At 47.2% G+C, this 25,571-nt stretch overlaps 1 protein-coding gene across 9 annotated transcripts in view; it reads right to left on the bottom strand.

Moving 5' to 3' along the window:
- ATXN10 (ataxin 10) overlaps window positions 1–25,203 on the bottom strand; it is a 216,792-nt gene extending 191,589 nt beyond the window's left edge. For 7 of the 9 annotated variants that reach the window (XR_013623138.1, XR_013623137.1, XR_010984061.2 and 4 more), the window contains exons 1-2: window positions 24,887–25,185; window positions 19,659–19,880 (exon numbers count right to left, since the gene is read on the bottom strand). Coding sequence is in view for 4 of the 9 variants with exons in the window: in XM_068113270.2 (XP_067969371.2) it covers window positions 19,659–19,880; window positions 24,887–25,014 (350 nt within the window). In the remaining 5 variants the exon portion in view is untranslated. Of the gene's footprint in view, window positions 1–19,658; window positions 19,881–24,886 lie in introns of all 9 variants that reach the window. The other 2 variants (XM_068113268.2, XM_068113266.2) reach the window with 2 other exon arrangements.
- Window positions 25,204–25,571: the final 368 nt, after the last annotated feature.

Here is a 25,571-nt window from a genome sequence, read left to right as displayed (position 1 = left end):
GGATAGGGTTAGTATTTGTTAATGGCTCGAGCCGCGGGCTGCTAAAAACCGCTCGGCAAAATAACATCTTGTCCGTGGTCTCGAGCGAAGTTGCCCACCTGCCTCGTGGAGGGAGCGGGGTAGCTTCAAGAGCGGAGACGGCCAGTGAAAATAAAAGGGGGATTAACCCCCCCCCCCCCCGCTAAAGGGGAGCGCCATACTCCATTTCCTCAACAATTGGTGTCAGGAGTGGGATTCGGACCCGAAGTGCGCGTAACGTGGCCAAAATTTTATTTTAACATCCTAAATTTAAATCGTGCCATGGATAATCAAGGCGACCGGATGCCGGTGGGGGTAGAGTTAGAGGGTTTATAATCGACCCAGGACTCCAGGGAGGAGATGGGAGAGATTGAGGAGGAGCGCAATACGCATTGGGTTGCGGAGGTTTCAGGCGCACAAAATGGCGGCGCTTCGCACGTGGTCGCGGCAGCCGAGCCCGAGATGCCGGAGTACATGAGTATTTATGATGCAAATAATGGCCAAATTAGACACCCAAAAAGAAGAGACGAGGGCTCAGGGTGAGCAACTGGGTGACCAAATTGGGAAGTTGGACAGTAAATTTGGGGGATTAGAAAATCAAATAGGGGAATTGAGGAGTAATATGGGAAATCAAATCAGGGGGCTAGAAGCCAAATTTGAGGGGTTAGACAACGGGATGAAAGGGGTGAAGAAGGGGTTAACGGGGTTAGAAAACGGGATGAAAGGGGTGAAGAAGGGGTTAACGGGGTTAGAAAACACCATGGAAGGCAAATTGAGGGAAATAGGGGAGCAATCCGCCCGGGAAATTAAACAGATGGGGAATCAGATAGAGGAGGTGAAAATCGGGTTAGAAACAAAATTGGATGCCCAGAGGAATGATTTGGAACAGATGAGGGCGGCATCTACCAAAGAGATGGGAGAAATGGGGGAGGAGATCAGACGAGATGTGGGCGAAGAGGTCGCGGGGGTACGCGAGGAGGTAAAGCGGGGTGAGGAGCGTATGGAGAAAGAGGTGAGAAATAGTACGGCTAGGTTACAGGGGGGCATAGAAGATCTGACGAGGGGAGTAGAGCAGCTGACGGTGGAACAAAAGGAATTAGGGGAGCAAGTGGAGAAGAACACTGCGGTAATCGGGGGGTTGAAGGCGACACAGAAAGAGATAAAAAAAAAGAACTTATAGCGACGAAGAGGGAATGTCAGATGGTACATGAGGGACTGACAAAGACGTTGGACGAGGTGACAGAGGCAATGGAGACGAAAGAACGGGAAGTAAGTACGCACATAGAAACGACCAAGGTGGCATTAGAGGAAGAAATTGAGGGGGCGCACCGGGAAATAAAAGAGGTGAAACAAAAATTAGAGGAAGTGGAAGAGGGGGTGAGTGAAATTAAGAAGAGACGAAGGGAAACTAAGAGAGAGATAAAGGAAGAGGTGATGGAATATGTACAAGGTCTGTGCTTAAATCGTGATGATGTGCTTACTGACCAAATAAAGAGTTTGCAGGTGGCGGAGGAGGAGCGAAGATGAGGTGCCGAGGTGTGTGGCGATATACTCGGAAATGTATATGGTGTGAGGGGAGATTCAGTCAGCTTGGGTGTTGCTTTAGACCCGGGCGTTCATGAGAGGCCGCTGATGAGGTGTGCGACAGGTACAGAGTGTGTGGAAAGAGGAGGTGTGCAAGGATGTCCGACTATGGGGAGTGCGGAAGGTATTAGTGAGCCAGCGTGTGCGGCGGTGATCGGGTGTGTGCAAGGATGCACCCCCATGAGTGGTACAGAGTATGTACCGGGAGAGAGTGCGCAAGAAGGTGCGCAAGAAAGGTGTGGAACGGAGGTGTGTGTGAGGAAAGAGTGTGCGCCGAGGAGTGAGTGTGCTGTCGAGAGTGAGGGTGAATGCACGACAGAGTGTGGTAGTAAGAGTGACACGGAGTACGAGTTGGTTGTCAGGTGAGAAAGGATGCACACCTGGAATGGAAGGATGCACACCTGGAATGGTCGAGCGCGTGTGGGAATGTACACTTGAGTTGGTCGTGAAGCACGTGATTGGGTGTGCGGAAGAGTGCACACCCGTGGTTGTCACAGAGGATGTGACCGAGGAGTGGGTGCGAAGAGGTGTGTTGATGAGGTGTGCAAACGACGAGTGTGTGCCAAGGTGTGCGGTGGTCAGGTGTGTGACAAAGCCTGTGAGCGTAATGAGTGTACCTGGGTGGTGTGTTAGAGAAGGTGCAATGACTGAGTGTATGGAGACACCTGGATGTGTGAATAAGGAACGGAACGCGTGGTGTGAGCATGCAAGTGAAGCATTGACGTTAACCGGGTTAGCAGTTAGACCGACGGTTAGCCGAAGCGAGCCCTCGGTTCATGCCGGGCTTTGGGTGCTGCGGGAACCAGCGGGGATCGTAACCACGGCAGTTTCAAAAGAACCGCCGTGCGCGATCCGTGCCGGGCCTCGCCCTGCACGGTCGCGTCCGTGCTCCGCTAAGCGGAGCGGGCGGCCCGGTTCAAGGGCAGGTGGGAAGAGTCGGCACGGCGACCCCTTGTGGTTGCGGCGTTCCGGCCGGGCGAGGTTGGGCCATCGGGCGGGAGACCGGAAGGCTCCGCGCCGAGGTGGACCTCGGAATCTCGGCCCGAGCGAACCCCCTCCCCTGAACCGAGTGCCGGACGGATCCAACTGTAGGAAACGAACCACCCGCGTTCATAGCTCGGCTTTGCGAAGCCGAGCTTCGGGAATGTAAAAACGCACCGAGGCTCAAGTTAAAGGACATTTGGTAGGGATAGGGAATTGGTGATTGGCAAAAATTGATGAGCAAAATTTGATTGGCAGATGATTGGCAAATTTTGATTTGCAGAAAATTTGATGGCAAAAGTGATAGTGGGACATGCCCGATGTGGTGGGATGGCAACTCTGCCATCCCTCACACACACGGGGCACATGAGCACTAGCTATGGGGTTTATGGCAGTGCAAACTAGCCCGGGAGGGTTAAGATAAAATGATAGGGATCTAGAGAAGATTGACCATAGTTAACTGGAGATTTAAGTAGCGACATTATACCTGTAGTGGGGACGTAGAGTGTAGGGTAGTTGGATTATAACGACGAGGGAGCGCAATAGTATAAGGGGCGACTGGGAAGCGCGAGTTTCAGAGGGGAGTAGTTAGATCAGATGATGCTGTGTGTGTGTGTAAAAGTGTATTCAGTAGCGTATTGTGAAAAGTGTGGGAGAGTGTATTGTATTGAACGAAGAAGCCTGGGACGAAGGAGGGTGCAGGAGGCACCAGGTGTGATTGCACAGGTGTGCAAGTGAACAGGTGTATGGAGCAGTGTATGAGTGAGTAATGGTGATTGTGTGTTGTGTTGAGCAAATGGTCCTGGAGGAAGGAGGGTGCAGGAAGCACCAGGTGTAGGAGTGATTGCACAGGTGTGCCAATACAGGTGAGCATGGTTGAATGAAATGAATGGTATGGAACATATGGAGTATGGAATGGATGGTGTGGAGTGAGTATGGTGGAAACTGTGGAGTGGAGTGGATGGTGCGAAGGTGTGTATGGGGAGGATGGACCCCATCACGAATACCCGGTGAGGGTAGTTTAAGAGTTAGGTAGAGGGTATAGGTAAATTGTGGTTGGATATTGGCATCTGTGGTGCATGTGGAAGAATGGTGTTTCGATGGGTGCATTAGTGACATGGAAATGGCTGGGAGTGTGGCTTGTTAGTGTGTGTAGTTAAATGGGCACTCCGCCACTGTGAGGATGTCGGCCAAGTGAGGCCGCAGGTGGGCTCTGGGAGCCGTTAGAGTTGTGGATGGGGCCCGAGGATCCGGAGGATGGACCCGGGTAGCCCAGTGCCAGGGAGGGCACCGAGTGGGGAGAGCGCCAGAGGGCCTTCCCCAGTTAGATATGTTAGGTAAGGAGCAGGTAAGCTCGGAGGCAACTGCAGTGGTGGAGGTGTGCAGGTGGGTAGATCTGCTGGGAGAGCCACACGACCCAGTCCTGAAATTGTGCAAAGGCACAGGGAGTTGAACCGGGGGAGTGAGACCCCAAATTGATGAAGCACCACAGTTTGGTCAATGGGAATTTGGTTCTTAAAACCGCATAGAGTAAGATGGCCAATGGATTGGCAGGGAAAGACCCCGGGTAGTGTAAAGTGTGTTAATGTCATTTAGAAGGTAGATAGGATTGAAATCTCCTCGCACCATCTGCATCCACTCACCTGAGGCGACGTAACTCCATGTCATGCCATGATTTGTTTTTATTATTTTTGTGCAAATGTTTTGAGGATGTAAGACGCATCATGACGTGGGTGTGACATTGTGTTGTTGTTCCATCTCTTCCTCCTTAAGAGGGATTGGTGATGAATTGGTGATGGCAAATTTTGGATTAGTGGGATTGTGATGAATTTGGTATCGGGGAATTATGGGGAAGACGTGACATTAGTGACGAATTGGTAAGGGTGTAGATTTTGTAAATACGGGGGTAAGGGGCAAGGGTAAAACAGGTGACGGGTGGGGTGACATACGATAGGAACGAGCTTTTCTCCGCTCAGTCTCGAGGCGCACCTCACCTTGCATTACCTTCGTTGATGTGTACCCTTGTGACCTTACCCCTCGCTAACCTGCCCTCTCTGTCTTCCTTCCCCGACCCATGGATCGTGCTCTCTGGGCACTGAGGGGAGCATGCGGGAGTCCGCCATTGTGTGCCCGAATCCCCGCAAACAGCTGCCTGCATCCACGCACCACTTATGGACCACAGTCTGTGGCCAAGCACCACTTATGGACCCCAAGTTTTGGGGCCTGGGCCCTCTGCTGGGACCGGCCATTGCGGCCAAAAGATCTTGCTTGTGGACCCGGTGAGGTGGCACCAAGCCAGCAGGTGAACCACCCATAGTCGGCCCCTGTGGGCCATAAATAAAAAGATGGACGCGTTGTGTGCCTTTTTATCTTTACAAATAGGCAGCAAGCCACAAGAAAGACAACAACTGGAAGACGACAGTCAGCAGAACAGACCAGAAGATCCAGATCATCAGTGTTTTTTTTTATTATGTGATGACTGTGTACGGGATTGGTGCTTTTTGTGTTGATTGGTGCTCTTTGGTGTTTTGGTGCTCTTTATTGGTGCTGGTGCATCGATGCAGTGCATGCTGTCTCCTCCCCTCCCACAGGATTTTCTTTTTGTTTCTCCTGAAAAAGAAAATGACAGGTCCTGGGTTGCGTTTTGTAAATAATGAAATAGTGTAACTTGTAAATAATGCTCCCCACCGTACATGTATAGTTTGAAAATCAATTCCGCAATTCGCTTATCCTGTGGGCGTGAGTCTGTTAGGCAGGGTGCAATGCAATAGCGGGACATACTTATTTGTGTTTTAAAACTGTCACACTCAGGGTCAGATTAATTGTAGAGGGAATTACACCTACGTGCCACATTAAGTAAAGTTTTATAGGCCCGGGACGTGCCTGGAGGATGAGGGTGCAGTGTTGCGGATTTGAGAATCCTGTGTTGTAAATATCACCCTCTGTAAATAATAGTAATTCTTTGTAAATACCTCCATCAATTTGTGTAAAGATCAAAGGTCGTCCTTTTAGTTAGTCAATCGCACACATGTAGAGAACCATAGAACATCTCCAAAGTTATTTCTTTATTCTATGTCAGTATAAGGCTCTGTTGCCCATTAGTTGACACTGCATTGCACCGAAACGAATAAGATGGATCCCCTTTTTCAAATTCCCCCAAAGCCTCCCTTTCCAACTGCATCATTGCCAACTGCATTATTGCCAACTGCATTTGCCTCCATTACGCACGTGGTCAAGCCTCGGAGAAGAAGGGGGAGGAGCTACATCAAGGGCGTTGCCCGCCCATCGTCATCAAAAGGTGGAGCCAGCGAGCCCCCACCAGCCAACCAGGGTTCTTGAGATTGAAGCGCATTGATCAACCAGAAGCGCATTGATCTTGAAGCGCGTTATAAAAGCGCCCGCGCAAGCCTTTTCGTGGGAGATGCGGCAGCTGTGGCAGATGCGTGACCCGGCAGATGCGTGACCCGGCAGATGCGTGACCCGGCAGATGCGTGACCCAGGAGATGCGTAAGAGTTCAGTGGAGAAGGAGTGGAATTGCACTGAACCAAGTCAGGCTTGCAGTTCTGCCGGGAGATAGACGACGCTGTCCAGCCCCCCTGCGCGCGCGCAGCTTTGACACGCAGCTTCGACCCGCTGCTACGCGGGAACCAGATTGCGGTGGCATCGGTGGCCGTCGATGTCCAGCCCGACGTCCCGTGCGGGAGCAAGCTCCAGCTGAAACTTCCTCCCTTTCCAGCCATTGATTCCTGCTTCATTCCCATTTGTGTAAGTCTGACTGTCGTCTGTTTGTCTGTGTTGTCTGGGGTGTCTGGGTTTTTAAGTTAAGCTTGTACAAGTAGAATTGCACTGTGTCCTCTATTTTTCCCTGTAAATTACATTTCTTTTCTTCTCTGCTTTGGTTGTGTGTAAATAATTAATAAATCCCTGTGTTCTTTCTTTACCCCTTTTGCTTCTTCATATTCGGTCGCTTTAGAGGTTTCCACATTGAACACCTATGGCACGATTTGGCCAACGTTTAGGATCGGGTTAATATTTGTTAATGGCTCGAGCCGCGGGCTGCTAAAAACCGCTCAGCAAAATAACATCTTGTCCGTGGTCTCGAGCGAAGTTGCCCACCTGCCTCGTGGAGGGAGCGGGGTAGCTTCAGGAGCGGAGACGGCCAGTGAAAATAAAAGGGAGATTAACCCCCCCCCCCCACCCCGCTAAAGGAGCGCCGTACTCCGTTTCCGTAACAATATTATATAAGCAAAAAAGTCGCATTCCTGGCCACAGATATTTCAAGCTTCCTGATAAGTTGTAACTATGTACAAACAATTATAAAGGTTTAAAACTACAACGATGACTGCTTTTTAAGATTCTTAAAAATAACACTTGCTTATTTATTCTTGTTTGTTCACTTTATTTGCATTGAACATGGTGTCTCATAATGCCTTGAAGTAATCAATATTTATGCAATGACATGCGAGAAAAGTACACGGTCTTGGTTAATTTTATGTTTGTGCTCACAATAAATTAATTTAAAGTTGTCTATGTATATTTATAGTGGGCTGGCAGGAGAGCCTCGAGGGATACACACTCGTCTGGGTTTAAATCTTGGCCCAGCTATAAACGGTTATCCTGGTGTTTCGCATGCAAGGCGAGGCGTCAATGTGCGGCGTCCTTCGGAACGATGTCAAGCAAGACGACCAGTCTGCCAGAACTGTTCATTAGTGGATATTAGAGATCCACCAGGGTCTCTCACAAAGAAGAACCAAAATATCACCGGCAGCCTAAACAAATTGACAAATTCCTGCCACTTTTGCTCAAGTATCCTGTGACGGAATGGTGATCTGCCCAAGATTGGTTCCGGCCAGAAAATGGGTCTGAATGCACCGAAGCTTTATCAAGAGTGTGGGCCTCCATTACGATTTGTTTATGGAATTGTCAATATCATTCTACGTTGGATGATTATTCTTGTAAAGTGTTTAAAGGCCATTATGGCGGCTTCAGAAGCAATGTATTTCAGATATACAGACTTGGCATTTAATATGGAATTTTTTTTTTTTCTTGACTTGGGTTTCCTTTCTAAACTCAGTACATCAATCTGGTGAGTTTCTTTTACGCTTCGGTGATTTCTTTGTTCAAAGAACTATGTCACTGATTGTCTGTCGCAGCAAGAAGTCAATAACAGGATTATATCACAGGTGGCGTGACAAAATGTACGGACAGGTATATTTGATGATTGGCTTCACAATCGGGTATATAAGGGTTGTTGCGTTCTGTATTAGTGGAAAACAACTGCTGCACGTCAACAAAAGTTATTGCCGCTTCCTCTGGAGATGGTCCGTCAACTCGACAATGCTGTTTGTCATGGAGTGGTGGCTTTACGAAATTCCGGCATGAAACAGCGTGCTATTGCTCGGCAGTATGGCATCAATCAAGGCCAGGTGTCAAAGATAAAAAACCACCTTTAGAGGCCATTTTTCCCCGCAAAGAAGCGGGGGTTGGCCTTTTTCGGGAATCGTGGTTGTTGTTGTTTTTCGGTCCCTTTTTGAAGCAATGTTTTACGGCCGGATGCCCTTCCTGACGCCAACCCTTTTTGCCGCCTTTAACGACAAACAGGGAATTACCAGTGAACTGGTACTCAATTAGCCGACCTCGGAAGGATGAACAGGCTGAGTCAACCCCCCTGGCGTTAATTCAGCAATCGACCGGGATTCGAACCCAGGATCCTTGAATCCTAAGCCGGCACCCTAGCCGCTAGCCCAACACCAGGTGTCAAAGATACCGAAACGAAATGATCAGAGGGGTGTCCCTACTCCAATATTGAGGCCAGGACGTCCCCGCAGAACCACAAGGAGGGATGATCGCCAGCTGCACCAGTTAGTCCGCAATGGCCGTACCAAGTCAGCTAATCGGCTTAGGGCTGAGTGGCAGCAACTGACAAATGTGCCTGTATCCAGAAGGCTAGTCAACCAACAACTGGTTCAAGCAGGCTATCGTGCCAGGTGTCCCCTGAGAAAGCCACGCCTGACAAGACAACACCGCCAGCGCCGATTGCAGTGGGCCAGAGAGCACCGTCAATGGCAACCAGGACACTAGAATCACGTGATCTTCAGTGACGAGTCTTGATTTCTGGTCTATCGTCAAGATGGCCATGTCCGAGTGCGCAGACAAGTGCATGAAGCCTACAACGAAGATTGTATAGTGCCAAGAGTCCAAGCTGGAGGTGGTGGGGTGACCGTTTGGGCTGCTTTTCATGCAGGGGGCAAAACTGACCTGGTTGTTCTGAATGGAAACCTGAACCAGTTCAAGTACAGGGCCATTCTGGAAGAAACATTGCTTCCATTTGCTCGTGCAGCCTTTCGAGGAAACTTTGTCTTCCAAGACGACAATGCACGGCCTCATCGTGCTCGCATGATCCAACACTTTCTTGCTGACTGTGGTGTAGAGCATATAGAGTGGCCTGCCATGTCCCCGGATATGAATCCGAGAGAACTTGTGGGCAGAATTAACGCGTCAAATCGACAACTTGGACCAGCAGCCGACCTCTGTGCATGAATTACAGCAGGCTTTTGTCACTGCATGGCAAGCGATTCCGGTCCAAACCTTGGCAAATCTCGTGAACAGCATTCCTCAACGTGTGCGTGCTCTCCTGAATGCTCGTGGGGGTTACACGACGTACTGAACTGTAATTTTACTGTCCGTAATCCCAGTCGTAATTTAACTTTTGTTTTTCCTAAAAAAGAAAATTGGCTCATGTGTAAAATAAAGAGATACTTCTGGAAAACGTACAGAAGTTTAACACAGTACTGTCCATGAATCGAGTTCAATATCAGTTTACATCACTTTCAAGGATCAATTTATTTGCTTCGAAATGTCAAATGTGGTTTTTGTTTCTTTTAAAGGTCACATTAACAAAATCTAGAATAATTTCAACATAATTCCAATGAACTTTTGCTTCTAAGTCAACTTGAAAAGTAAGTTCACCCCCACAAAAAAAATATTCCATATTAAATGCCAAGTTGGAGATCTCGCGAGATCTTGGAGACGGCGGCAGGGATTTTCGAAGCTCCACACGGTCTCCACGTTTTTCAAAGTTAAGTCTGTTCACAATTGTATTTTGTCGAAACTGTATTTATCTTTCGGCGTGTGAAGTTATTGTGTGCAACTTTGGTTGTTTCTCGGTGTTTATCTTTCATAAATTGATCGTCTGTTTGCCGTGTCGCGAGCAAGGCCTTGTACAGTGTGCACTGTACAACCTTGAGGCTTTGTTTTTCTCTCAGTGGTCCGTCGTTTGTGATCCAATAACTTTCGTTCTCTGTATTCCCAGTCTTTTCACCCATAGCCTACTTCCTTGTGTAAATCTCAACTCAAAAAAAAAAAAAAAAAAAAAAAAAAAAAAACATTTCCTTCTCTGTTCTCATTCGTTTATTCATTCTTATTCGTTCGTTCGTTCTTCGACCACGTGTTTCTCCCCCATTTCCCCAGATAGTTTTCACTCATTAACCTTCAATGTTTACACTTTCCCCTCAAGTTATGTATTCCGTCATATTTTATAACACCTTTTTCTTCTTCTTCTTTAAAAGGCTGCTTTCGACTTGCTCACCAAATCAATTCATCCCAAAAAAAATATCCATCTCCTATAGTGCCTTTGTTCTACATTCCCTAAACTCTCCTGCACTCCATCCTCCATCCAGCGTCCTTAAACGTATTTTTAACTCGAAGGTCACAAGAAACTCATTTTGCAATAAATGTTCGTTTCCCATAAATCGTACACTTTCAAAAATCCAATCTCACCCCTCCTCTCCAAATCTTCCCCATAACCCCTCCCCTCCAAATCTTCCCCATCACCCCTCCCCTCCAAATCTTCCCCATCCCCCATCCCTTTCAAATCTCCCCCCTTGCCCCCTCCCTCCTAAACTACTCCCTCACCCCTCCCCGCCAAGATGCCCCCTCGCCCCTCCCCTCCTAGACTCCTGCCTCACCCCTCCCCTCCAAATCTCCCCCATATCCCATCCCTTTCAAATCCCTCCCCTTGTCCCTTCCCTCCCAAACTCCCCCCTCACCCCTCCCCTTCAAATCTCCCCACCCTCATTGCTTCTCAATTTCCCCCCTCTCACTCCCCCTCCTCAAAGCGTCCTCCCCGCTTCTTCCCCCTTCAAACTCTCACCTCCATCTCCCCCAACCTTCTGCCTCGCTCTTCCCCCTCCTCAAATAACACCTCATTGTGGCTCACCCAATCACCATCAAACCTTTTGTCCGCCCCATCCTTCCCTTTCTCCGAGCTATTCTGAAATCTCTGACACACCTTCAACAGCTCTCCCTACCTCTTCCACCTCTTCCACATCTTACCCTACCCCTCTTCCGCCCTGTTCTGAATCTGATGCTCCCCCTTCCTCTTCATTAACGGTATGGACCTCAAACATCCGGGGCCTTCGTTCAAACTTAACTGATCTCTCCATACAGGTTGCTTCTGTCAAACCAGACGTGATCTGCTTAACAGAAACTTTCCTCCTTTATGATGTCTCTGATTCCATAGTATCTCTCCCGGGCTACTCCCTCCTCCGGTATGATAGACCTGAGCCTCGTCCTGGAGGCGGGGTTGCTATCTTTATCAAAAACTCTTCCTCACTCGCCCTGCACTGCACTCTCTCCACCTCACCCCCAGGAATACCTCTGGCTACGGCTTCCCCTTCGCTCGCACCTCTTGTTCATATGTGTGTTGTACCGTCCACCAAACAGTGATGACTCCATCTACATCTCGCTGTCTGATGATATGGACCAACTTCTATCTACTCATCCCAACTCTCTCTTCCTCATATGTGGTGATTTCAACTGTCATCATGCCAGTTGGCTGGGTGTGGGTACCTCTCTCACCAGCCATGGCTCCTCAGCAAAGGACTTCTGCGACTCACTGGGACTGACACAATCTGTCAATTTCCCGACCCGGATCTCAGTCAACGGAACATCTTCTCTTCTGGACTTGGTTATGACTAACTTCCCTGAAAATGTCTGCTGCTCTTCTTCTGCTCCGATCGGATCATCTCATCATGTCCTTGTTAAAGTGGACATCTCTCTGACCATCCTCAGGGAGCCTGCTCAGCGTCGACGAGTCTGGCATTTCACTCAGGCCAACTGGCACGGTCTTCAAGCAGCCATCAATCATCTGGACTGGTCTCCCATCTCTACCACCTCTGACATCAACTCATCCTGGGAATTCTTCCAAAGTAAATTGCTCTCTCTCATGCACAGATTTATCCCATCTCGTCTTCAGTTGTCATACCCTTCCTCCCGTCCATGGTACACGGAATCTTGTGGTGAGGCTGTTGCCCAGAAACAACTTGCCTTCGTCTCCTGGAAAGCAAATCCAACGGAAGGAAATCTCATTTCCTTTCACAAAGCCCGAAACAAGTGTGTGTCCACCCTCAGGAGAGCCAGGAAACAATATCTCTCCGTTCTCAAGACCGAACTCTCTTATCTGTCTCCATCTTCCAAATCCTGGTGGCGTCTGGTCAAATCCGTTTCTGGTGTTTGTTCCCCCTCCATCCCCTCCCTTACCTCAAACGGCTACACAGCTGACTCCGCACGTGAAAAAGCTGAATGCCTCAACTCTGTGTTTGCCTCTAAATCTTGTGTCCCAAACCCATCCCTCTCTGTACCCACCATACCCAGTCGTACCCTGCTGCTCCTGGACTCCGTGTCCTTTCCTCCTGACAAGGTGGAAAAGTTTCTGTCAACCCTCGACTCTGATTCTGCAACTGGACCCGACGGCATCAGCCCACGGGTCCTAAAATCCTGCTCTGCTGCTCTATCTCACCCTCTCTCTGTTCTCTTCACCCTCTCTTTTGCTCAAGGTCAACTGCCATCTGCTTGGAAATCAGCCAACATCACCGCTTTGCACAAAAAAGGTGCAAAAACAGATCCTAGCAACTACAGACCAATCAGCCTTCTCCCAATTATCAGCAAAGTCATGGAATCCATCATTGCTTCTGATATGAAATCTTTCCTCTTCTCCAATGGCTTGATCTCTGATCATCAATTTGGTTTCAGACCAGGTCACTCTACTCTGGACATGCTGCTTCTGCTGTCTCAACAATGGATGGAGGTCCTCAATGCCAAACAGGAAATTAGAGCTGTCTCCCTCGACATATCACGTGCCTTCGACACGGTCTGGCACCCCGCTCTGCTCACCAAACTCTCCTCCTTTGGTATCCATGGAAATCTCCACGCATGGCTGGCGGACTTCCTCTCTAGTCGTCGTCAACGTGTGGCCCTGAATGGGTTTCTCTCATCTCCTCTTCCTGTTCAGGCTGGAGTTCCCCAAGGCAGTGTTCTGGGCCCCGTGCTTTTTCTGGTCTTCATCAATGATCTCTCTGACTCTCTCGAAAATCCTCTCTATCTCTTTGCTGATGACTCCACTCTCTGCCGCTCCATTCCTCTTCCCTCAGATCGGCAGTCTGCTGCCTCCTCACTCTCTGAAGACCTGGACAAAATCACAGACTGGTCAAACAAGTGGAACATGTCTTTCAATCCTGACAAATCTCACACTCTTACTATGTCTCTCCGAAAAGATCGACTGGACAACCCTCCCATCTACTTTCTCAACAATCCTCTCCAAGAAGTTCTGTCGCTCAAGATTTTGGGTCTCACTATCTGCCATGATCTTTCTTGGGAAAACCACATTTCCAAGCTGGCCTCCAAAGCCAGTCGCCGACTGGGCATCCTCCGTCGTGCGAAGTCCTTCCTCGGCACACCTGAGCTCCTCACCACATACAAGGCTTTCATCCGCAGCTCAATGGAATACTGTTCTCCCCTATGGGCCGGTGCTCCTGCCTCACACCTAGCTCGGCTTCACGCTGTTGAAACCAAAGCTTTCAGAATTATTGGAATCTCCCGCGATGAAGCTATCTCTGAGGGCCTTTCACTCACTCACCGCAGGCAGGTAGGTGGTCTTTCTGTCTTCTACCGACTCCTCTCCGGCCTTGCACCCCCAGCTCTCTCTGTGCTCTGTCCCCCAAATATTCCTACAGGTCGCACAAGATCTGCCAGCAACCCTCTGATGGTTAAACTGCCGAAATCTCGGCTCTCCGCTCACCTTCACTCTTTCATTCCTCTTTTCTCCCGCCTCTGGAACAAACTCCCTCACTCCCTTCAATCCCACTCCTCCCTCCAGGTCTTTAAAACAGCTGTTCACCACCATCTCTTATCTTCCCCCATCCAAAACCTTGATCTTTTCTACCCCCGCTAATTCACCCCAGATCCACCTTGTTTGAAATTCCAACTTCTTTCCTGGAAGTCCTGGCAGTGTCCATATGTGTTATACCTCTCCCACTGCCCCCTTCCCACGCCCCCCCCCCCCAAAGCCCTCGCCCTCTCTCAGATCTCTCGATGTCTCCATGTCTCTCGGTCCCTGCTCTCAAATGTTGTGTTTGTGTCCTTCCCCCTCTCTCCCCATCTTGTCTACCGCTCCCTATGTTATATGTTTTATGTGTCGGTTTGTCTTTCTGTGTGTTCATGTGATTAATGTTCGCTCTTTCACGAGCCTCGATATTGTATACAAAAAAAAAAAAAAAAAAAAAAAAAAAAAAAAAAAAAAAGTCTGTAACTAAGGAAGGTTTAAGCTTATTCCTAGTAGTGTAATTGTAACGGTTAGGGTGCTGGCTTGGGATTCTCGGGTCCCGAGTTAAAATCCCCGTTGGTCATTGAATTAACACCAGGTGGGGTTGACTCAGCCTGTCATCTTTCTGAGGTTTGTGAAATGAATACAAGCTTACTGGGATGAATAAGCCATATGAGTGTGCTGCATAGGAGTGACGCCTTGACCAGGATTGTGCACAATAGTCAAGGAACTGCTTCGGCAGCCATATGCATCTGATGATGCGGGAGTGGACATCATATATATATATATATATATATTGCTACGGTTTTGAGATTGGCACATTGAAGTCATTAAAGGGTTAAAGGTTTGCCCCCCATAGTTAGTCACACGAGCAACATAAAGGCCCATTTGTAGTATAGTTAGGTCTTAGTATGTGTAAGAATGGGCCATTTCCCCTCTTAGTGCCTGCGTTGTGTAAAGACCGGAGAACAGGCCATTCCATTCATTTTGCGTCCACCCTCCAATTCTACCTCTATGGGCATAATCCATCCCACGCCCCATTTGGCTGCCCACTAGTCGAGTAACACGAGGTAGGCCTAAAAAGGTGGGGGCGGCGTTGAGGTCGGGAGCGGCAGCGTGAGACGGTAAGAGCCACCAGCCAATCAGAGCTCGAGCGGAATGGCGTGAGAGGGCATGGTGAAGCGCGTCTGGTGAGTTCGAGAAGGTTCGCGGGGCGTGCCTATATAAGCCGCTGCACAAAGCCCTCGAAAGGACTTGACTTGCACCAGTGGCGCGATAGGACTTACGAGCAGGACTTGAACGGCGGTGGCGAAAGGAAAGGACTTGCAGAGGATAAGTGCGTTGCAAAGGACTTGCAGAGGATACGCGCGTTGTTTGAGGACTTGCGCAGAGAGTGAGAAGAAGAGGCGTTGAACTGTACAAAGTACGCGGGCGCAGCCAGACGCGCCGGTAACGCATATTGCGCTTTTCACCCACGCGAGTAAGTGCGGCCATAGCCGCAAGTGAATAACCGCCAGCCACGCCAAAGTCCGCTCCCTACCATTCGCCCCGTGACAACCCGCTCCGTTCAAACGACACGCGGCGAGCTCCTGCCTTCTCCTCCTTCCATCTACACGGGACGTGCCAGGGACCGGAGAGAGAGCTGCAGGGGAGCCATCCCTGGACGCGCTGGTGAACATCAACCTGCCCATCAGCAACCCCCGTGTGAGTGTGTGTGTGAGACGGGCCCGTGTCCTTGGGATTAAGAATACGACTGTTTAAGCTGCCCTGTGTCACTTCGTCCTGGCTGTAAATACGTGCATAAGAATTAAACATATTTGTCTTCCTTTCCTTTCTAATTTGATCGCCTTTGTGATTTCTCCATTGACTAAGCGTGGTACGAATAAGAACCGCTTGAATCAACACAAACAACAACATGCATTTTAAGGCCATTTTCCCTGCTAGAGCGGGGGCTAGCCTTGCGGTCCCCATGCCCCATGACAATCTTCTCCATTTTGCCCTATTTTCTGCATCTCTCCTTGTTAACCCCCTTGCCCGCATTTCTTCTTTCACCATTTTTAGCCAAGTCTTTCTCGGTCTTCCCCGTCCTCTACTTCCTTCTACATTCATTTCCATCACTCTTCTCAACCAGTCACTTTCATCCTTCCTCAACACATGACGAAACCATCTCAACCTGTTCCTCTTCACAGCATCAATCACAGGCTCTATTCCCATCATCTTTCGCAATTCATCATTTGTCTTCCTCTCTCTCAACGATACTCCGCACATCCACCGAACCATTCGCATTTCCACTTTCCAGCCTTCATTGCTGCTCGACATTCATGACCCATGTCTCGCTCCCATAAATTATAACACTTCTCACACATGCAGCATACACCTTTCCCTTCAGCTTCAACGACACTCCCCTCCTCATCAGCACGCCACTCAGTTCCCGAAACTTCTTCCATGCAGATCTCACTCTAGCAACCGTTGCCGTGTCTGATCCACCTTCTCCATTCAGCATGTCTCCGAGGTAGCAAAATGTTTTCACACCTTCCAGCTTCACGCCGTCTCCAAGATCCAACTCAACATTTTCTCCATCTGCAGCTCCCTCTGTGCACACCTTACATTTGAATGTAGCTGCCACACTGGTTAATGACCCTCTCAGACCACTACATTTTTGATGAACCCACTCAGTGCACATTGTACATTGAATGGAGTTCACTCCGACACCCTTCCTGCACACAGCACATGGCCACTTCCCAGTTCTTTCCACCTCACCACATGCTTTACCACTTGCCATCACCTTCGTCTTTCCTATATTCACCTTCAGACCTTTTGTCTCCATACATTCCTTCCACTTGTTCATCTTTTCCTTCAGTCCATCCATACTTTCCGCAATCAACACCAGATCATCTACATACAACAACTCCCACGGTAAACCCTCCTTTACGTTCTGAGCCAGCACCTCCATCACAGCTACAAATAGTAGTGGACTTAGTACCGACCCCTGATGCACTCCCACCTTCACCTCAAACTCACCACTGTTCCCATCCTTCGTCCTTACAGCTGTGTGCGCTCTTTTGTACATTGCCATCACTACTCTGATCAACCATTCCTCCACTTCTAACTTCCTCAATGCCCATGTCAATACTTCGCGTGGAACCAATCGAATGTTTTCCCCAGATCAACAAACCCAAGAAACAACCTCTTCCTCTTCTCCATGTACTTCTCCTGCAACTGCCTCACAATAAAGAGCGAACCGCTTGAATCGGGGTCTAGTAATTAATAATAGCGCGAATCATGAGTACGCAACCGCTCGGCGTATCACCAACACACGTGGTTCGTGCGGGGCTTATTTCCTCGCATCCAGGACATCGCGAGTACTTAGGTAACAGCGAACTTGGTCCTGAAACCCGATTTTGCGCTGTCCGGAAGGGACGTGATAGGTCCCGGGTCGCGCGAGGTCAGTCAAAGACAAGGGGACTAATTCCCCCTTGGTAAGGGGAGAAGGCCGGCGGCAGATCCACAACAATTGGGGTCATGAGTTTGGATAGGACCCGAAGTGCGCTTAACGCACTCAAAATTACAAGCGACCAAAATTTCATTATTAACATCCAAATTTAATTCGTGCCATGGCTAGCCAAAGCGATCGGATGCCGGTGGGGGTAAATGAGGAGGTAGAATCAATAACCCAGGACCCCCGGGAAGAATTGGGAGAAATGGAGGAGGACATTGATGAGGGGCCGGTAGCTGGGGTAGAAAATGGCGTCACCTCGCAAGTGGCAGCGGAAGCCGCGCCCGCAGCGCCAATGGATATGACCCTCTTTATGATACAACTCAGGGCGTATATGGGAGAAGAAATGAATAAAATAAGGGACGATGTAAGGTGTAGCAAGGGCGAGTTGACTGAAAAATTGGACACCCAAAGTGACAAAACCACCCGGGAAATAAAAGGGTTGGAAAACAAAATGGGTGGCCAAATGAAAGAAATGGGGGACAAATCCACCTGGGAATTGGAGAAGGCGAAAAATGAATTGGGAAGCAAAATGGGTGATCAATTGGAAGAGGTGAAAAACGGGCTGGAAAGTAGTACTGTTAGCTAGATTCAAAATCCCGTCTCGGAACCGTCTCGATAAATTTTCAATTTTCATAACGGGATCTCGGGTCGGCTCGGTTCCTGACAAAGTAATACATTAAAAAAAATAAAAAATAAAAAAAAATAAAAATAATGAGGCTTCAGAAATAATGGAATTTCATTACAATATATAAACAACAATGAAAAAAATTCATTTCTGATGTTGAGTACTTAAATTCCGACGCTATGACGGAATGAAAAAAAAAAAAAAAAATCGCACGCTTTGCCAAGGGGATCGCTCCCCCCCCGTTCCCCTCCCCTCCCCCGCCTGGCAATGCCGGGTACTTCTGCTTGTAAATTATAAAGCAGGCGGTGTAGTGATCACCCCCCCCCCACCCCCCCCCTCCTTATTTTGACTCTGTGACTAAAGTAAACGTAATCAACTTATCAGGCCTAAAGTGGAGATAAGATAACCAAAATACTTTCACATTCAAACCGTCAAACCAACCCCCAGGCCCGAGTCCTTATCTTCACAATTGTTATCGCCATGCTGTCTTATCATATTCGTTATCTTAAACGCCAAGATAGAAACAAATTAACTAAAAAAGCCATTGAAAAGTTTGAATGTGAACTCATTCTGGAATCTTGAAGTTAATTCGTACAAAACGAACATTAAACTCATTTTTTCACTCTAACACGATGGATAATGACAACATAAAGCAGAGCGAAAAGCGATGTCAGGAAATAGTGTACTTTATATATTACGTTTTAGCGGTTGCCGAAGACGATAAGAAGAGGCCATTTTGTTAGGTACAAAAGGTTGTTTATTGTACAGGTATCTCCAGCAACTGCTAGCGAACGGAAGTCGTAACGGCTTATATAAAACCAAGAACCCTCTTCGGAGGGCGTGGCTCCAACAGCTGCGCGTGCGTCATGACGACACAACCAAACGTCCGTGTGCGTGGGTTCGACCAAACATTCGTAATGTTAACCGTCACATGCGGATAAGTTAACCGCGACAAGTGAATAAGTTAACCGCGACATGTGAATAAGTTAACCACTACAACGTGTACAATCCGAAATGCATTATACGCTTATAAATATGACTTAAGAAGTGCATTGTTTGTTGACAAGGGGAAAATCCTGGAACAGTGAGTTCACTTTATCTATCATCGTTTGTGTCAGTTCAGCTGCACTTGCGAAAAATGATGCTTGTGCAGAAGCAGAGTAATGAAAGCAAGGCTCAATATATGCCTCTATTATGGAAAATATCTGCAAGAAGTTGGAATTTTAACCGGGATTTTTTTACCGAGAAATTGCGTCAGTCAATTTATCTCGGGACCGTCCCGAGACCGTCTCGAAAGCCGAAACCGCCGGGATTTCGTCCCGGTCTCGGATCGGTTGACAGCCCTACTGGAAAGCAAAATGGACACCCGAAAGAACGAATTGAAAAACCGCTCGGCGTATCACCAACACACATGGTTCGTGCGGGGCTTATTTCCTCGCTTCCAGGGCAGCAGGAGTACTTAGGTAACAGCGAACCTGGTCCTGAAGCCCTATTTTGCGCTGTCCGGAAGGGACGTGATAGGTCCCGGGTCGCGCCTGGTCAGTCAACGACAAGGGGACTAACCCCCCCTTGGTAAGGGGAGAAGGTCGGCGGCAGATCCACAACAATATATATATATGTAAAGTGAAATCCAAGAGAAAGGATTTTTTCAGTAGGTAGTCCTATAACGATATTCACTAAAAACAAAATTGGAAACCAGAAAAGATTGACGTCAAGGGTAGATTGATTTGAAGGTCAATACATTTACAAGATAATTGATTGGTTTATTTTCATCATAAACCAGTTTAAACAGCACAAAAAATACTTGCAAAATAGAATGAACGATTGGATAAAGTAGGTATAGACTTACCGACAAAAGTTCTGGTTCCTCAAACACTCGACGCACAAGTTCCGTAAACACCGAACAGTTTCTGCTGCCAAAGGTAGCAACGTAGATACAACTGCGCCTTTGGTTTTTCCAGCTATCAATTCGCTTTCCGCCAATTCTATGGAGCTGACATCAGTGGAGACCTGTGTTATGAGCCGCAGTAGGTGGGTCAAGGTAACAAATAGATCTTGAGAGGCCACGGTCCTGTCAAAAAGGAATGAACGTCAACTAAAACTCATCACTTGCAAAGCCTAGAGATATAAAATTCAACTTGGACCAGAGATGAAATGGGGAGGGGATGAGGGAAGGGGGTCAAAATTTAACAGAAAAAAGTTTTTGTCCCCCCCCCCCTCCCCACCTAATCAACACCAATATCACAGAAATGGGCTCGATCTCTAACAGCCAGCTTAATCTCCCCTCGATGGAAGGTGTGCTTCTATGATGGAGCAACCGTGAACAATGTTCTCTCTTCTTTTTCTTTTTTTTAACACCTCCTTTGGTTAACCTCCCTCTACTCACTCAACCACCCACACCTCCCAAGCATCTCCAGGGACACACACATTCTTCCAGTAGCCTACTCCTGGTTAAATTCTGAAAATCCAGATTTACTGCACACCGGCACTCTTTTCTTCAATTTGTGGAAATTGCAGCCTTGCTGAAATGATTCCCTCCAGAGCTTCAAACTGACTAGTCCATGAGAGGGTGGTATTGCCTTAAGAGTAGGGGCTGCAATCCCAACCTGCAATTTTGATAACCCTGCCAAACCTCACCCTCTTACTACTAGCAGGTCATTGGTTGTTTTTCTTTTGGGTTTTTTTTTTTCATTCTTTTTCTTTCCCCCCACCCCTCCCACCCCCTCCTTGTCTTTTATTGTCCGTTCATTAATATTCATTCATTCATTTCCTTCCTGCTCTCCAACTGTGGCCCCAATGTCAATACATTGCCTTATTATTCTCTGACACTTCACTCTTCCATGAACAAATATTTTGTATAAAAAGGTAGTTAGGTAAATGGTCATGTCGTGTGAATTGAACAGATGAAGTGAAGCAGATATACACAGGGAAGTGGAAGCAAAAAGTATGATGGACAAAATGACTTCTTCCTTCTCATATCTGAGTGAATCCCTGGTGTTGGCTTAGCGGTTAGGGTGCTGGCTTGGGATCCTAGGATCCTGGGTTCGAATCCCGGTCGATCGCTAAATTAACACCAGGGGGGTTGACTCAGCCTGTCATCCTTCCGAGGTCGGCAAATTGAGTACCAGCTTGCTGGGATGAATGATCACGGTGTGTACCCCAATTTAGAATAGGTACACCGTATCCCTGCGCATCGTAAGAGCGTGACCAAGGGTTGGCATCAGGAAGGGCATCCGGCCATAAAAACATTGCCTCAAACAGGGAACCATGATTGTCATGGGGCCCGCAAGGCTAACCCCTGCTCTAGCGGGGAAAATGGCCTTAAAACGATCATTCATTCATCTCATTTGGTGGTGGAAATACAGTTTGTTTGAAATAAATCACAAATATCAGAAGAAAGTTTTTAAAATTTAGAACTATTCTCACTCAGAGTTAAACCACCGTAATATTATGCGGTTGCTTCAACGTTTTCGGTGAATTATATGTCATTCCCATCTACACGGGCATGTATTCCTATTAACGTTATGTAAAGTACATAAATTGTGTGGATTACATCATTTGTGGATGTGATCAATTGCCAGTAACCATTTTATATAAGTGAATGTGCAGGTGCAGCATCGAACTCAATATGTCGAAATGTCACACACATCCATGCCCGTGGGATTCCCACGGGTGACCCCGCTAGTTCTGGAATACTCCCCATGGTTACTGGCAATTATTGCCAGTAACCATTTTATATAACTGAATGTGCAGGTGCAGCATCTAACTCAATATGTCGAAATGTCACACACATCCAGGCCCGTGGGATTCCCACCCGTGGGAATCCCACGGGCATGGATGTGTGTGACGAATTTTAAATATATGTCGACTGTTATTTTAGGCGGTGTATTTTCGTTTATCATCATGGCGCGATTTTAAAAAATATATCTCTGCATTTTCCTCTCCAATACCTCCTCACACTTTACACACACACACCGGCCCATGTTTACATATACACACACACACACACACACACACACACACACACACACACACATATATACACCCACACACATGTACATCGACACACACACACACACACACACACACACACACACACACACACACACACACACACACACACACACACACACACACACACACACACACACACACACACACACACACACACACACACACACACATGTTTAAAGTGTACATGCCCTTCCCCCCTCCCGGCAACGCTGGGTACTTCTGCTGGTAACTAATAAAATAAAAACGAAGAAATATATCTCGGTTTCATGAAACTCGGTGGAATTGGATGAAATTCGCTTGGTGAATTCACTCGGTGTATTCGGTTCGGCTCGGTTCACTCGGTTTAAAGAAAAAGCGATAATGTCGACATGTTGCTGTGTGTCATGTTGGGCGGTGTATGATACTTGTTGGCTGTTGGGCGGTGATATGGTGTATTTTTAAAAACACATCTCTGCATTTTCCCGCGTTGCTGACACCGAGTCGTTCTTCATCGACTGTGTCATTCATTTTGGAAATGGAAGTTTCCACGCAACGCATGAATTGTCACGAGTCAAGAGGAAGTGTCTCGTCATCATCAAATGACAAATATATTAACATTGTGAAAATTAAAGATTTCAAATAAACCTATTTAAAGTGTACGCGCAAATAACTAATAAATAAAGAAACGAAGAAATATCTCTCGGTAATTTCCTGAACCATATTTTACTTTCGGCTAATAATGTTGAATGAAATAAAAACGAAGAAATATAATTATGTCGTTTTGTGACGACTGTCATCAAAAGTAAACGGTGAATTCACTCGGTTTATTCGGTTCGGCTCGGTTCACTCGGTTTAAAGAAAAAGCGATAATGTCGACATGTTGCCGTCTGTCATGTTGGGCGGTGTATGATACTTGTTGGCTGTTGGGCGGTGACATATTTCCTAAACCATATTTTACTTCCGGCTAATAATGTTGAATGAAATAAAAACGAAGAAATATATGTCGTTTTGTGACGACTGTCATCAAAAGTAAACGGTGAATTCACTCGGTTTATTCGGTTCGGCTCACTCGGTTGAAAGAAAAAGCGATAATGTCGAAATGTTGCCGTCTGTGTCATGTTGGGCGGTGTATGATACTTGTTGGCTGTTGGGCGGTGATATGGTATATTTTAAAATATATATCTCTGCGTTTTCCCGCGCTGACACAGAGTCTAAAACCATGAATAAAAATGAAATCAGATGGTGAGTTAGATTGGAGATAAAGGCGTGAGAGAGACTCAATGGCCTTGAAGTTAGTTACAGGCCTTTGAGAATTCATTTCGTTCTATAAACGGCAACTTTCAACGGATTTTCTTCCCGTTTTTTTTCAACCGAGTCTAAAACTATGTTAGCGACTGTGAAAAATGAAATGATATATCGAATTTTTAATATATATCGACACGTTGCCGTCGGTGTCATGTTGGGCGGTGTATGATACACCATGACGCAATTTTTAAAAATATATCTCTGCATTTTCCCGCATGTGTGGAATGTTCTCAATTATTGCTGACACCGAGTCCAAAACCATTGATAAAAATGAAATCATATGGCGAGTTAGATTGGAGATAAAGGCATGAGAGAGACTCAATGGCCTTGAAGTTACAGGCGTTTGAGAATTCATTTCGTTGTATAAACGGCAACTTTCATCGGATTTTCTGCCCGTTTTTTTTCAACCGAGTCTAAAACTATGTTAGCGACTGTGAAAAATGAAATGATATATCGAATTTGATTGGAAATAAAACTGGGAGAGAGAGCAAGACACAACGGGCCTACAAAACAGGCCTCAAAGCTATGCGAGTTAATAAAATGGTGGATATTTGTTTACATGAAGCGAAGGCTCTCCCAGAATGGGTGGAGCTACTCTGCAAACCGAGTAAGCCACACCCCTAACAGACGCCCAACAGACAGACAGAATCATCTACGGCTATTATAATATAGATACCGAAATCCATTTAAGACCAGAACAAAAATGGCATCAATCTAAAACGTCAAAGCCTCCACCTACAAATGTGACCCGATCTTGTAAGATTGGAGACGAGTGTGGTCCGTTTAACTAGTATTGAGACCATTTGCCAGGCCATATCTCCGGATCCAATCAGTAAGAAGCTCTTTACAGAAGTCCATAAAATTCTCAAACTGTACTACACAGAGCCGGGCACCTCAGCAACATCCGAGCCAAGTCATTCAGTCCTGAGAAGAGTGAAAATCTACTTGAGGTCAACCATGAGCCAACAAAGGCTGAACGACGCTGTGATCTGCCATGCCATGCAAGATCGCGCAGACAAGATCGCCATATTGGCATCAGCGAATAACTTTTGTCAAGCAAATGATTCAAGGACAAAATATTTTGGCTAATTTGACTGAAGCCAAACAAACTCAGCAAATGTGCAAAGTGCATAAAATGAAGTTTTTGAATTTCTGAAATTTACAGCGAATTTTGCTGAAAGACACCTTTCAAATGTAAACATATACAAGTGTGGAACTTACACCACATTCAGCCTAATTGTCATTTCATTCTCCCTATAAATTAGTTGAAACACTGAAATACTTTACCTCCCACCAACTCCAATAAGCCAGAAAATAGCCAAAGTGTGTAAAATGCAGACTATTTCAAAATTTCCTTGTGGGGAGCATGCCCCCACAGAGAGGGGGGTATGCCCCTATGTCCGCTAACTGGGGGGGGGGGGGGAGATTCCCCTAAGTCCGCTAACTGGGGGGGGGGGGGGCGTAGGTGATGCCCCAGAGCCCCCTAATGGGGGGCGTAGGTGATGCCCAGCGCCCCCTAACTGGGGAGGGGGGCATAGGTGATGCCCCAGAGCCCCCTAACTGGGGGGGCGTAGGTGATGCCCCAGATCCCCCTAACTGGGGGGCGTAGGTGATGCCCCAGAGCCCCCTAACTGGGGGGGGGGGAGCGTAGGTGATGCCCCAGAGCCCCCTAGCGGTAATCATCCTGATGGCCATGCCTTGTGAACAGCAGTCTGCGGCCTAGCAATCATTTCGCTGCGATGTCGGCTTACCCGTGAAGCGAGGTTCATACGAACGCACCTGTTCTCAGGTTGCCTGAAGGCGCGAGTAAGCTCAGCAACCGCTTCCAATGTCCGAGGACCGAGCTTTTGCAGAGTCCCGTCCACAGACAGCAATTCGTTCAATTCAACTAGGACGAGGCTCGCCATGTCGTCTCTTTCCACAAATAAAAACCTCCGATTCCCACACCTTAAAACTTCCTAATTCCACAGCGTTTGCAGAAACCCGAACTTATTTAAAATAATTTATTGCATTAAGGAAACGTGTTGCCCACACTGACCAAAGCCAGCCCAGTCATACTCATACACCGCTTTGCCACTGTTGTAGTTGTTGTTGTTGTTTTATGGTTTTACTTCCCAACGGTCGTGGTGCATTTGTTTCGATGGTATTTTCTTTTAAAACCAGCTTTGGCGTGAAAATTCAAATGAGGTACTTACACATGAAACCAGCGAAAAAACGAGTAATCTTCAAGAGAATCCCTGTGAGTGTGAAATTGTATAATCGTCGCTTAGCGGTCACCTTGGTTATTGGTAAAAAAAAATTAACTCTCGTGTTTGTTTGTGTGTATTATATATTATTATTATTTCTTTATGTTGGTTTTACCGGAAAAAAAAAATCAACTCAAATCCGATTTATATAGACAACATCCGGATTCCGGGGTGTGTTCCATTTCCAACTAGAATAGTACTCGGTAGTGATCACACCT

The sequence above is a fragment of the Myxine glutinosa genome, chromosome 4 (genome assembly GCF_964187855.1).
Source record: "Myxine glutinosa chromosome 4, kmMyxGlut1.1, whole genome shotgun sequence".
Classification (NCBI taxonomy): Eukaryota; Metazoa; Chordata; class Myxini; order Myxiniformes; family Myxinidae; genus Myxine; species Myxine glutinosa.
The sequence above is the reverse complement of the archived record's forward strand: the minus strand, read 5'-3'. Positions and strand labels throughout refer to the sequence as shown.